This window comes from Pelmatolapia mariae, linkage group LG15, assembly GCF_036321145.2.
Source record: "Pelmatolapia mariae isolate MD_Pm_ZW linkage group LG15, Pm_UMD_F_2, whole genome shotgun sequence".
Classification (NCBI taxonomy): domain Eukaryota; kingdom Metazoa; phylum Chordata; class Actinopteri; order Cichliformes; family Cichlidae; genus Pelmatolapia; species Pelmatolapia mariae.
This window is the reverse complement of record NC_086240.1, coordinates 32,756,118-32,770,685: the sequence shown is the minus strand read 5'-3', so window position 1 is coordinate 32,770,685 and position 14,568 is coordinate 32,756,118. Positions and strand designations below refer to the sequence as shown.

Here is a 14,568-nt window from a genome sequence, read left to right as displayed (position 1 = left end):
GGATTAACCCCGGCTGCTCTCTGCCTCTTTCCGCCATCTCACAGCCACTCCAATCCACCTGACTGAATCAGCTCCAATGACTGAGGGCTGCTCGCTTCTTTTATAAACCAGGAGGGCGGAGGAAACGCCAAGAAGGACGGCCAAAAAGTGAAGCCCACCAACCGACTCTGCTCAACAAGCAAGTCATTATTATACACAGCACTAAGCTCCTGAGAAATATGTGTTTGAAGTTAACGTTTCTTGTTTCATAGTGGCAAGAGACACAAACAACACAAAATGACTGCAAATAGATCCGACAGAGACATTCAGAGCTTACTCAGACAGAGCACAACTCCAAAAAAATGACCACAAAGAGACAAAGTCAAAAAGGCACACAATAAAGAGACACCAAAAGACCTCAAATAGACAAAATAATAATAATAATAATAATAAAACCCAAAAATCATTCAGAGACTCAAAATAACAAAACTATTTACTTCAGAGCATCTGGTTCTAAATTTTTGTTGCGCAACATTCCCATCCCTCTTCATATTCTGTACAAATACTAATGTGAAAGCTGGATCAGCAGATACAATATTTTTCATCACTTTGAGGCTTGAACTGAAACTATTTACCTCCATAGAGCGGCCACTAATGCCTCAAGTGTTTCCTTTTGTGTAAGAACAAGTTCCAGTGTTCCTCACTTGACTGGTCTGACTGCATGTCTCATGATAGGCAGTGTTTGTTTAACTTCACGGTAAAGCTAAACAGCACCATTCAACTATGCAGTTTCTGGAGACACTGCAGTGGGATTGGTCTATTTTGTGGGTTGGGCGGTGGTCAGGGGCAGAGGTCCTGTGGTCCAACTTCCCGTTGACAAATCTGCCTTTAGATTGTAAATGGTAAGTGGACTAGTTCTTTTCTACTCCACTGGAGTACTCAAAATATTTTACCCCATTTACTCATTTATACGAACACTTGCCCAAGGATACTTTGGCATGCAGACTAGAACAGCCAACCTTCCAATTAGTAGACGACCTGCCAAATCTCCTGAGCTACAGCAAGCCTTCAAATTGGTTTGGAAAAAATGATCCAGGCCATTATGCAGCCGATGCTGGTGCATCTACTCCAGCTCAAAAGGAAAGTCACTGTTGGGTCTGTGATAGAATCCTAGGCCCATGCCCTTCCCACAAATAGGATGATGGAGGCATAGAGTATGACATCACGTATCTGGTGGAAGAAGTAAAGAACCTAAAGTGCCTCTGATCTGTCCATCTCTGGCAGGGAAGGGATCTGAGCTGGTGATTGAGACTGAGAAATACTGGCTAGATATAACTGAGCTTACCTCAACAGCTTGGGATCTGGAACCTCCATGAATATGGGTCAGGGGTAATGTAGTGAATAATATATGTTATGGACCCATATGCTTTCTCTGTAGCATCTGAAAAGATATGAATGCTGTATGTGGAGTCTGACAGGTCTGGGATGTACATAACATCTTCAAAGAGAGAGAGCATGGAGCAGTTTAAGTTCACTCTCCCAGGTGTGCTACAGCTGGAGCAAGTCGTGTGGCAGGTTTGAGCCATTTCGCTCTTCTCTGCCTCCAGAGATTCTTCACCAGTATTTTAGCAAGAGCAGTGTAGGGAATAAGCATGCCAAAAAGATGGTATTGTCTGGGTAGGACCCAATAGTTGTTGTGAATAGTGAACTCAGAGTGCTCTGCATGACCTGATAGTTGATGATGACAGGCTTACAATGATACTGAAACCCTATAGTCCATTTTGGTGTCTCTTCCCCATCAGGTGATAGCTAGATCTCACTGGTCTCCAATATTTTCTGCACCAAAGAGTAAAACAGTGAAATGTGGATTATTAAACATTAGGTCTCTCTCTTCCAAGTCTCTGTTAGTACATGACTTAATAATTGATCAACAAATCAATTGACTCTGCCTTACAGAAACCTGGTTAGAACAGGATGATTATGTTAGTTTAAATGAATCAACACCCCCGAGTCATTCTAACTATCAGAAACCTCGAAGCACAGGCCGAGGGGGCGGTGTGGCAGCAATTTTCCACACCAGCCTATTAATCAACCAAAGCCCAAGACAGACTTTTAATTCATTTGAAAGCCTGAAGGGTAGTCTTGTCTACCCCAGCTGTAAAACTCAAAAGCCAGTCTTATTTGTTATCATCTATCGTCCACCTGGGCCTTACACAGAGTTTCTGTCTGATTTCCTATTGTGGGTGATCTTAACATCCATGTAGATGCTAAAAATGACAGCCTCAACACAGCATTTAATCTGTTCTTAGACTCAATTGGCTTCTCTCAAAATGTAAAAGAACCCACCCACCACTTTAATCACACTCTAGATCTTGTTTTAACATATGGCACAGAAGCTGAAAATTTAACAGTGTTTCCTGAAAACCCTCTCTTGTTAGATAATTTTCTGATTACATTTAAATTTACAATAATTGATTACACAGCAGTGGGGAGTAGACTTTATCACAGTAGATGTCTTTCTGAAAGTGCTGTAACTAAGTTTAAGAATATAATCCATCCACTGTTATCATCTTCAATGCCCTGTACCAACACAGAGCAGAGCAGCTACCTGAATGCTACTCCAACAGAGGTCTCTGGATACTGTAGCTCGTGTGAAAAATGCAGCTTCAAATCAGAAGTACTTGACTCCATGGTATAATTCTCAAACACGTAGCTTAAAGCAGATAACTCGTAAGCTGGAGAGGAAATGACGTGTCACACATTTAGAAGATCATCATTTAGCCTGGAGAAATAGTTTGTTGCTTTATAAGAAAGCCCTCCGCAAAGCCAGAACATCTTACTATTCATCATTGATTGAAGAAAATAAGAACGACCCTAGGTTTCTCTTCAGCACTGTAGCCAGGCTGACAAAAGTAAGAGCACTGTTGAATCAACCATTTAACATTAACTAGTAATGACTTCATGAACTTCTTCACAACTAAAATTTTAACCATTAGAGAAAAAATTACTCATAATCATTTCACAGATGTAATATTATCTACAGCTACTTTCAGTACCATTGATATTCATTTAGACTCTTTTTCTCCAATTGATCTTTCTGAGTTAACTTCAGTAATTACTTCCTCCAAACCATCAACATGTCTTTTAGACCCCATGCCTACAAGACTGCTCAAAGAAGTCCTACCATTAATTAATGCTTCAATCTTAGATATGATCAACTTATCTCTAATAATCAGCAAAGCACCACAGGCCTTCAAGCTGGCTGTAGTTAAACTGTTACTTAAAAAGCCATCTCTAGCCATCTCTTAGCTAATTATAGGCCAATCTCTAACCTTCCTTTCATATCAAAAATCCTTGAAAGAGTAGTTGTCAAACAGCTAACAGATCATCTGCAGAGGAATGGCTTATTTGAAGAGTTTCAGTCAGGTTTCAGAGCTCATCACAGCACAGAAACAGCTTTAGTGAAGGTTACAAATGATCTTCTTATGGCCTCTGACAGTGGACTCATCTCAGTCCTGCTAGACCTCAGTGCAGCGTTCAATACTGTCGACCATCGTATTCTATTAGAGCGATTAGAGCATGCTGTAGGTATTACAGGTACTGCACTGCAGTGGTTTGTATCATATCTATCTAGTAGACTCCAATTTGTTCATGTAAATGTTGAGTCCTCTTCACACACTAAGGTTAATTATGGAGTTCCACAGGGTTCAGTGCTAGGACCAATTCTGTTTACATTATATATACTTCCTTTAGGCAGTATCATCAGAAGACATAGCATAGATTTTCACTGCTATGCTGATGACACCCAGCTCTATCTATCTATGAAGCCAGATAACACACACCAATTAGTTAAACTGCAGGAATGTCTTAAAGACATAAAGACCTGGATGGCCACTAACTTTCTGCTCCTTAATTCAGATAAAACTGAGGTTATTGTACTCGGCCCTGAAAATCTTAGAAATATGGTATCTAACCAGATTCTTACTCTGGATGGCATTACCTTGGCCTCCAGTAACACTGTGAGGAACCTTGGAGTCATTTTTGACCAGGATATGTCCTTCAATGCACATGCTTTCTTCCATTTGGGTAACATCTCTAAAATTAGAAATACCCTGTCTCAGAGTGATGCTGAAAAACTAGTTCATGCATTTATTAATTCTTGGCTGGACTAATGTAATTCAGGATGTTAATTATTAATGTTAATATGAATTTTCATAATTGTAAATTTGTTGCTTTTTTTGCTATTATAGTTTTTCAGCTTAATTATAGCATCCTTCACTTGCATCAACTCTTTGGGCCTAAAGAGTTCATGTTAAAAACTATGAAATGCAAGATCAGCTCTTGGAATCAAATCCAGATCTTTTATATGAATTCATCACACAATAACAAGGGAACAGGCATCATCAGGCTAGCAAACTGCTCTTCGTGCAGTCATTCCATTAATTTTGACCCTATCATAACTTTATCCTAAACTAGTCACACTTTTTCACACATCTTGCTTGTTTGATTTGAAATCATCCGTTGTGCTGTATAGGGGAAAAAAATACAAAACAAACAAAGAAAACTCTTATGTACCTGTGTTTGCTGTTTGGTCAAATGTGTCTGCCTAACCAGCCTGGATATTTATTACTCAATACTGAAACTGTGATGACTTCATATTTGCCAGTGGAATGCCTTCAACAAGTGTTGTGTTTGCATAATAATTCCTTTTCTGAACTTCTTCATTCTTGCTCCCAACAAATCTTGCGCAATTCAAGCTACAAAAACCATTCAGTTATCATCCCACCCAACAAGTGTTAATATAAAAAAACTACTCAGCTACTAAAGACTGAAAGGAAACATTTTCAAACAAAAAAACTAAACTGAAATGTGTAGTCTATATACATTTTAATTTCAATTCAATTTTATTTATACAGGGCCAAATCACAAAAACAGACACCTCAAGGTGCCTTATATTGTAAGGTAGACTTTACAATACTACATACAGAGAAAAAACCCAACAATCATATGAGCCCGTATGAGCAAGCACTATGGCGACACTGGGAAAGAAAAACTCCCTTTTAACAGGAAGAACCTTTCGGCAGAACCAGGCTCAGGGAGGGGCGGCCATCTGGCGCGACCGGTTGGGGTGGGAGAAGGAAGACAGGATAAAAGACATGCAGTGGAAGAGAGACAGAGATTAATAACAAGTATGATTCAGTGCAGAGAGATCTATCACATAGTGAGTGAAGAAGAAACACCCAGTGCATCATTGGAATCCCCCAGCAGCCAACACCTATTGCAGCATAACTAAAGGAGGATTCAGGGGCACCTGATCCAGCCCTACACGTTTCAGTTTAGTTCAGTTATATAATTAGGATGTCAACATCATTTGAACTGGGGATCAAAACATTACGATGAAACAAATGCAGAGAATGAGCATTTTATACTACTAACTCGGAAACAGACTTTTATTTAGTTACTGTGTTATGTGAATTTAAAAGAGAATTTAGACACAATCATTCATACTCAAAGGTATTCTTATAGGCCTCCATCTCAAACACACTTTATTTTGTAAGGTGTCACCGGAAGTTCTTTTCCTTTCCCCTGCTGTGGGCTCATACGGCTGCTGTTTCAATAACGTCACAGCAGTGCATGTTGACTGTGTGGTCCAGGTTGTAGCGATAGAGCCTTGGGCACACACAGCTAAGGCTTGCCTTCCGAGGAAGGTGAAGCTGCGCACGCTCAGTCGTGCGTGTGCAGTCTCGGTTTCTGAAGCGCTATTCTGACTCCAAGGCGTCTACGCTGATGACGTAAGAGTGGTTATTTGTTCGGAACCAGCGTAGGAATGGGCATCGTGTAGAGTCATGAGCGTGCCGCTCGGGAGGAACGGGTTAGTCGGGCTGGCTGTCGGGGCCACGGCCGGTTTGGGCTTGATTGCCTTCTTAGTTTACAGGCAGATCAGCAGGAGGAGGTCCCAGAGCCTTGTGCTGGAGTCCCGGCCAGCGGCCCGGCTATTCGTCGGGGAGGATGGAGGAGCGCTGCTGGGGGACACGCTGGATGCCCAGGGTAGGCTGGCACTGACCTCAGCTGCCCAGGATAACCATGAGCTACATGGTTGCCATGGATTCAATTTAACGTGGCAACGTCACTGAATGTTTAGTATCACGTCTTTCTTATCGCGGTGATGGCCAGGCTAGTGTTGTTCCAGAAAGGGACGTCTCCATTTTTCAGGATGCTCTATGTGTAGGACCTTTGCTTACATTGTAAGGAGACTGTAGTCAACAGGTTTTGTGATATGTATATATATATATATATATATATATATATATATATATATAGAGAGAGAGAGAGAGAGAGAGAGAGAGAGAGAGAGAGAGAGAGAGAGAGTTGTGATAGGAATGTTCTTTCTGGCTCGGAATGGCCTGATGTCATTCATGAGAGTGGATATGTTGGATACACTGTAAGAACTCATTTACAATAGTTTAAAGAAAGGCAACCGTTTTTGGGCAAACACTTTTGGATATACTGACCAGAGTCTGACTTGAGACTGGCTTTTATTTCCATGTATTCAAGTGTAAAACAAATCATAGCACATCTCCTTTTCAGACTGGCATTTTAAAAATAAGATTTACATCATTGTTATAAACTGATTAATAGGTTAACTGTACCTGTATATTAAGTTGTAATGCCTTTTGTGCTGACTAAAATCTCCCAGTGGAGGTATTCCAGATAGACCAGGCCACAAGTATCATTGTCACTGCAACCTGGAGGCAGGTTGGAGATATGGTATGGTACTTATTAAATTGAAACAAGTAACTCCTGTCTCCGTCTTCAGAGATGGAGGCCCAGCAGCAGGCTCTGGCAGCAGTGGAGGCTGTGGTTCAGGGACTTTCCCCAGAGCAGCAACTGGAGCTCAGAAACCAGCTGGACCAAGTGCTAAGCTGCGTGGCGTCTCTACGTTCAGAGGTAGCTGAGCTCAGGGGAGGTCTACAGGACATTGCCTGGCAGATCATTCAGGATGTCAAGTGAGTTGAACTATGGTGAGCTACATAGAATCTGTCCTGCAGTACTGTGCAGAGGTCTTGTGTCACCCCTCAGTTCTTTACTGGGTCATAGTCAGTATTTGGTGTGAGCACCTTTATTCTTCAGCTGAGGCAGCTTTCTGTCATCTCTTTAAGTAGTCTTCAGGAACAGCACTCCTAGCTTCCTGAAGGACAAAGCTCTTCTTTGTGTGGATGATTCCACACTGCTTCAATAATATTGAAGTAGGGCTCTGGGGAGGCCCATCCATGACTGATAGTTCTCCACTGCATGTTTTTGTATCCAAATATGCTTTTACTGCATTGTCAGTGTGTTTCCAAGCAGACACTTTCAGATGACACTGGATCAAGAATCCAAATCCTCCATCTACTAACTGTTTAGTGTCTTTCACGCTGTGTTATCTTTGATATTTTTCATCGATTTGAGTAAAGTAATGGAACAAATAATGTGTTTTTGTTTTTTGCATCAAACTTGGTTCTTTGCTAAGTCATCTGTACATGTGAGACAACACTGGTTCATCCCTCAAGTTAGGTTTCTTTTTATGCTTTAATGATTCATATTTCAGAGTACAGAAGCTTAACAAACAAATAAACAGGATCTGGAAAGCTGGAGAACAAGACTGCTTTAAAAAAGACAAAGTCTGGAAGTCAAATGTATTGAAATCAGGACCGGCTCAAAACCTTTGCACAGTAATGTATCAGTTTGGAATAAAAAATCCTCAAAACAAAGATTAATAATTTGGGATGTAGTTGAGATCATGTGGTAGTAAATGGACCCTGGAAATCTTCAGTCTTAGTAAACACTGTTCCAAAGTTTGTGTCTTGATGCATGCGCAATCATCCAGGTAAGTAAATCCCAAAAGATGGATTCTGTTCAGCTGTGGGTCACGTTTTCAGTGGGACAAACGTTTCGTCACTCACTGTTTATAAGGTTGGAAACCTGCACTCAGCTGAGACTGGAAACGCCACGTGCAGGTAAACAGAATCAACCCAAAGTTTGTGTTTTGCTCGTTCCAGTTGGATTTCCCATCTGCACAAATACATATGTAGGTTTCAGTTTTAAAAAAGTAATTTAGGTGCATCACATTGTTAAGTGTGCATATCAGGGGGCTGAGTGCTTATATGAGAACTGTTTGGGCTGTTTGGGTAATGATCCTCCTCCCATTCAGAAAGGGAGTGGAGGACAGCCAGCGTGTACGGCGGCGGCGTCATGCGGTCCACAGAGAGCGTGCCGACTCGTCCAGCTCTACCTACTTCACTGCCAGCCAGGGCATGGCCAGCACCTGTGGAGAGACCAGTGAAGGGGGGTACGTCATTGGCTCAGCACAGTATGCTTTACTCATTTTTGACAAATTCTTACATTATGTGTCAGGTGTTTTGTACACAGACCTTCACTGGGAGCAGCAGGATATTTCCTAGAGGCCTGTGTGAACTTTGATTTTGATCAGCAAGTAGTTTATGGGCATCGGGCATGACTGTTTCAACTACAGACACTGTGTTCTCTTCCTGTCTCTGCACAGCAAAGATCCATAGATATGCTGTCTCTCTGCAAGGCAGGCAATGTGAACTAGGTAACATCAGTCACATGACAAGAAAACAGAAACCCTTCAGTCTGAAAACACTAAGAAGCTCACTGTGTTTCAGTCCCTGTTTGAAAAGGAAATGATATATGTTCTGCTTGTTTTCACTCTACTTGAACATTATTAAGGTAAAGGCTCATTATTTTTATTTATGCATGTGTTAATGGATTTTCACCAGGGAGCCATAGCCTGGTTACAGACATGCCTGTAGACATCTGAAGGTGTAAGAAGGATCTTAAATGATGGTTAATGTAGTTAGCAGCTTACCATGAAGACGGCCCTCAGCTTTACACCAGACTCCGTTCAGCTGTAGGCTGCAGTGAAAGGACTTGAAAGAGGATAGGTGAATAAGATCTTCTGGACAAACCATGTGATAAAATGTCTCCGAGGGGTACTCTACAAACAAAGGTCAACATAGCCAGGCTTGCTTTGTGTTAGCTGGCTCAACAAAACCTAAAACCTCTGTTAAATATAGCAGGTGTCACAACAGTGGTCATGAGCTGTCTCAGTGAAATTGGGCTTTCTGAGGCTCATGTAACTCTTCTTCCACATTAAATGATCCCTCCGAGTGTCACCTACTCCAATCAGAGATGTTGCCTGGTGATGGTGATGCGATAGTGATGAAAAATCTCTAAAGAAATTAAAATGTGTTGTAAATCAGGCAAGAGATGAATGCTGCAGAAAATCATTAATCTGGTGATTTCTGAGTGGTAAAATAAATATTTTAATTCCAGTTTACAGAAGCCTGATAAAGAAGACATGGAAATCACTGATGTTTGGCGTAGATCACAGTGAAATGAATGGGATTCATTGAACATGTGTTCTGTGTTGTTGCAGCTGCAGTTCCAGCAGAGTAAAAGAGGCTGATCAGCAGATTAGAATCATATATCACAACAGGTTATTTAGAAAATGCATGAATAAGTAATACAGGAGGAGCTCATGGAGCCACAATTAGCTCCCGGGGCCACGAGTAGCTCCTGGCTCAATGCTGAGCTCCATTCAGTGGTTTTAGTCAGGTACGACTAAAACCTGCATAGACGCAGAGACTCTTTACTTAAAAGCACCGAAAACATGCTGCAAGTTCAATCAGAATCAGTGAAAACACGGCGCTTCCAGACGATTTTAAATCCAAACTCTGAACAGAAACTTGCTCCTCTCCATATTAGTGTTTAGCCAAAGGTACCATGGTGATTGAGCCAGGTAAAACAGCCACTTTCATGACACAGAAAACTTGACACAGCTCACTAAGCCAATAATCTGGCTTTGTAGTACGCTGCTTTAGTCAGGCAAGGATTCAAGTGTGTGGCTTTTTAAATGGGTTTGTTTGCAGGCGTCATAAGCTTATTGCTGTTAATTTGTAAGACAATTAGAGATGCTAACTCTCACTGGAGTCTCCAGCTCGTATCTTAAACAGTGTTGTGTTCTTTTCCAGAATGGGACTAATTCATCCAACTATTATTACTGTTCAGGTTTTTGATGCAGCGTTTGGTACATGCTAACGAGGCAGCATGGTCCCCTTTTCTGTGTTTCCCTATGTGAAGACAGGCTCGCACGGTGCTGTTAAGGGGTTCTCAGGGTCTCCTGTCAGCTGGCTGCCATTCATTGACAGCCAGCTGACAATGACAGGAAACAGGAAGGTCGGCAGCATTGACCTTTCAAAATAAAATATAGACTTTCAATGTTTGGAATAACACATACCTGAACCTGATCACCTCTGATTGGAACAGTGGCAGAAATGTCAGAGACTTATATTTCAGAACGTGCTGTGAAACAAAAACTATCTACAGAAATAGTGAATACATAAAACCTGGATGAAACCCTTGAGAACATATTTATAGTCACCAAATAAATATGAGGTGGTCTTCGCTGTATCCCAGGTACTCCACTGCCTATGCTGAATCAGACTACACTGATCGTGACACGGACAGAGAGGAGGGTGAGCAGGAGCCTGAGCAAGAGTCTGAGGATGAGGACAGGAGCTGTGCCACAGTCCTTACCCTCCGCCAGGATGTCTCCCAAGAGGAAGAGCTTGAAGAGAGGGGGCTGGAGGATGAGGAGGAGGAGGAGCTAATGAGCGAGGTTCCCAGTGGGGAGCTGGCTCTCCTCCTGGCTCAGAGTGACATCCTCCACACAGGAGATGCCAGTTTAAAAGCAGAAGGCTTTCGACTACTAATGGACAACAGAGCAGAAGTGAGTAACAGGATGCTTGTTGGTGGTCACATGACAAGAAGCTAATGATGCGTGTAATGACCATTAACGCTGATTTGATATGAGTGTTGTTTGTGAAAATGGGTCATTGCAAAGAGCAGACGTAGAAGAATAAATATATCAAGTGAACCAATGAAAATTCAAATCAAATAATGGTCTCAAAGGGAAAAGGCACTGCTCATATCTTAAATAAAATTAAAATAAATTATACATGTATGAAAACTATGGAACACTTTGGAATTTTTTAGCAATAAAATGTGTTCTGATCTTCGCCCGAGTCAGAACTACAAACACAGTCTGACTGAGCTCGTACTCAAGTGCTTCACAACAAAAATATCAGAGTATTAAAAAAGAAAGAGTTAACTAAATGTATGTCTCAAAGGTGAGTTTTTAGTTATTTCTTAAAAGAGACCAGTCAGTCAACAGATCTCAAGCTCAGAGGTAGAGAGCTTCAGTTTCTGGAACCAGCGTGACAAAAAGCTGTGTCACCGTCAGCTTTAATCCTCGTATGATGCACAACGAGTAGGCCCCACATTACATGACCTCAGCGACCTGCCGGAAACGTGTGTCTGTAAAAGTTCACTGATGTAAGCTATCTATGAAGAGCTCTTTTCCCTTTTTTTTCCTCTTTTTGGGTCTGCAGTATGGAGACAGCAGGGAGTTTCTATGGCGACTGGCTCGAGCTTACAGAGATATGTATGACTCCACTGAAGACAAACAGGAGAAGAAGACCTATGCACAGCAGGGTAATGGACAAACACATACTGTTCATGTTTAGAGCACATTACAAAAAGCTTCAAATACTATTAGTGAGGAATCTCTGAAGTTTGGCTCTTTGGGCTAAATGTCCTTATTCTTAGATTCTATCTAAGCCTGAACATGACAGTTGCCACAAAGCATTTGCTGAAATGTTTCTAGTTATCAAATGAAAACAAATAAAATACTGACAACTGTCACTGGATTATTTAATGGAAACCAGAGCAGCGCAGAGTTCTGAAGCCTCTGCGCTGCTGTCCCATTAATCTGTTGTACAGTATTACAGAGCCTCTATGATTTAAAAAATAAAAATCTCATAATGATATCATCGCATCGTTTCCACCAAGTACCATTTGAATGTTGCAGCAAAAATTGACTCAGTTCCCTGTTCTTAGCTGACAGGAGAGGGGTCTGGTCTTCTGCTGCCCTACCCTGTCTGGTTCAAGGTTCCACATGTTGTGTGTTCAGAGATGTCTGAGTGTAGAAAACCTTTATATTAGTGTTTAAGTAATATACTAACCGTCCGGTGGATTGGGTGAATCATTGCTAGGAGTTTACATGTGCTCCTTCAAACTGATGGAAACCATGCTGCCATATCAGACCACAACAAGTACTCTTCCTGACATGCTTTCTTTGATTTTTCATAGACAGGCTGTTGTTAACCTGTGAGCTCATGTTGCAGGTCGAGATGAGGCAGAGCTGGCCCTGAAGAAGAATGGCCTGAATGCAGAGTGTCACAAATGGTAAATCCCTGTGAACACAGAGCTTCTAGTAATCACTGGGTTTGAGCTCCCATCAGAGAGCATTTGCTTTTTCTGTTTGTGGCTCCAGGTTTGCCATGCTGGCTGGATTGACCTCGCAGCATGAGAGCATGCATAGCAAGCTGAAGAGTAGCTGCATATTGAAGGTAAGAAAGGCAGACCTGCTGCACGGCAGCAGTGTAGGCGTAGAGCAGCTGGACTTATTGTGATCATTATTCCCCCGTCTAGGAGCATCTGGACCGAGCACTGGCTCTCAGAGATGATGACCCCATGTGTTTCTACCTGCTTGGCAGATGGTGTTATCAGGTGACTCTGAAGTTATTGCACGTACCTGCTACCATCCTGATGTGAGAGATTTCTGCGTGCTTCAGTGCTTTGTCTGTGTGTCTGTAGGTAGCCACTCTAGACTGGTTGGAAAAGAAGGCAGCTGCTGCCCACTACCAGAGCACCCCCACCTCCACCCTGCATGATGCCCTTGAGAGCTTCCTCAAGGTATGAATCTCCTGACTTTTGAGTTCAAATCGGTGGTAGACTGGTGACCCAAAATACATTCTCCTCGTGGCTTATGGCAATGATGTGCAGTATGTGCTGTATCTAATAAGGACACACTGGCAGTGTGAAGGAGTAGGATGGAGGAGGGATCAGTGTAACAGACTGGGCGTGTCTCAGAAATCAGTTGAATCTCATAGGCTTATAGAAGAAGCTATAATCAAAGGATGCACAGGTGCAGTACCACTGAGGGAGGATGACTCTGAACAACTCGTCTTTATTATTCACTTGCTTCAGTTCTTTAAGATGAATGTGCGGCCTGGGAAATGATGTGTTTGTCTCAAATCTTAGTTAGCATCATTTTGTGTCCATTTCTGAACAGATGTGTGACTGCACACACACACGATGTTTGATGGATGAAATGCTTTTGTGTTAACTTGCAGGCAGAGGAGCTCAGTCCAGGTATCTCCAAGACTGTGAGACTTTACATCGCCAAGGTAATATCAGATCAGCTGATCTCACACTGTACAGTTATGATTTATGGTTCACACACATTAAAGTGCTAAATTCCAAACTCACACCCTACAGCAGACTCTTGTGATCATCCGTCAGTGACTTTTACATGTTTGCATTCATGTGAGTCAACATGATGTCCTCATTATTTTGTGAAAAATGGAAGTTCACTTTGAATCTTTAAAGTTAGTGAAGCTGGGACCGGAAGAGACTGAAATGTTTGTAATGCCTAAAAGAATGATGCAAATTAATAGGTCCCATATCTACTGACACGTCTGTTCATTTACATCCAAAAACACTGAACTGAAAATGGCAAAAGGCAGGTAATAATCACGGCACAGTTGTTGCCGTCAGGTCTTTTTCTTTGATGGTCATATCAGGAACTGTGAAACTAACTGTGGCTGGGTTTGGTTTACAGTGTCACAAAGAGCTGGGGAACATCTCCGAAGCCACAAACTGGGCTGAGCTGGCTCTGAAGATGCCTAGAAATACTGAGAATGTAAGAGCACACATCCTGTCCACATTTGAATTCATAGCTGCAGCATTTTCACCACAATGCCTTTTCTATTCAAAGGATCAAGAAACATGTGAACTGGAGGCAGAGCTTCAGGACTTAACTGCCAGAAACAGCTGAGCTGCAGAAAAGCTTTCCTTCATTGATGGATGAGTGTGATTTTTGTCTTCTGTCAACTTCTTTGCATCACCATGTATTCAATCTGCTATATTTAACGTTCTTCAGCACCTCCCATCTGAATTCAACAGGCATGCTCTGTTTGGTTTGAAAAACGACTGATTCAAGCTTGATGACTGAAACTACTAATCCCGGGACATGTGCAGAGCTTTAAGGGAAGGAGGAAGCTCTGGAATAAGACCATTTCACTCGGTGGTTCTGTACTATTATGCTTGTTGTGTAAAGATTGGACCTTCAGGTGTGATCAGGTGAAGCACACTGGCTTCTTTCAAACCTTATGGACTCCCTGGTGTAACATGTAGTTTAAAAAGAACCACTTGTTGTTTGAAGTCTTTGTTGTAAGTGCATGGAGCCCAGTGTGCTCATCAGTATGAAGTTGAATATTTTTGAACAGTTTATGTTATCACATGTCCATTTTGCAGTGTCTGCTGTTGGAGTGAGACAAAAAGACTCAGTACTCAGAGACGTTAATATGCACTGTGTGAAATGCAGATACTGTTTAATAAAGTTCTTTTTCCATTTATGGCAACACATTAGCTCAATCTGAAATGAAGAAAGAAAATCTACTT

At 41.8% G+C, this 14,568-nt stretch overlaps 1 protein-coding gene across 2 annotated transcripts; it reads left to right on the top strand.

Moving 5' to 3' along the window:
* The first annotated feature begins 91 nt into the window (after positions 1-91).
* On the top strand, positions 92-14,530 carry rmdn3 (regulator of microtubule dynamics 3). Of its 2 annotated transcripts, none has more exons than XM_063496463.1 (12): positions 92-178; positions 6,797-6,986; positions 8,171-8,308; positions 10,459-10,771; positions 11,433-11,535; positions 12,228-12,288; positions 12,377-12,452; positions 12,535-12,612; positions 12,700-12,798; positions 13,239-13,292; positions 13,727-13,807; positions 13,883-14,530. In XM_063496463.1, the coding sequence occupies exons 2-12, from the start codon at positions 6,799-6,801 to the stop codon at positions 13,940-13,942; spliced, it is 1,251 nt and encodes a 416-aa protein (XP_063352533.1). In that variant the 5' UTR covers positions 92-178; positions 6,797-6,798; the 3' UTR covers positions 13,943-14,530. The 2 variants fall into 2 exon arrangements, with proteins under 2 accessions (XP_063352533.1, XP_063352531.1); XM_063496461.1 differs by lacking the exon at positions 92-178 and adding an exon at positions 5,577-6,027.
* Positions 14,531-14,568: the final 38 nt, after the last annotated feature.

Coding starts and splice junctions, on each gene's coding strand:
- rmdn3 (XM_063496461.1), top strand. CDS start 5,826: ATGAGCGTGCCGCTCGGGAGGAACGGGTTAGTCGGGCTGGCTGTCGGG. Junction 8,309..10,458: donor GGAGAGACCAGTGAAGGGGG/GTACGTCATTGG, acceptor GCTGTATCCCAG/GTACTCCACTGCCTATGCTG. Junction 12,613..12,699: donor TTGGCAGATGGTGTTATCAG/GTGACTCTGAAG, acceptor GTGTGTCTGTAG/GTAGCCACTCTAGACTGGTT.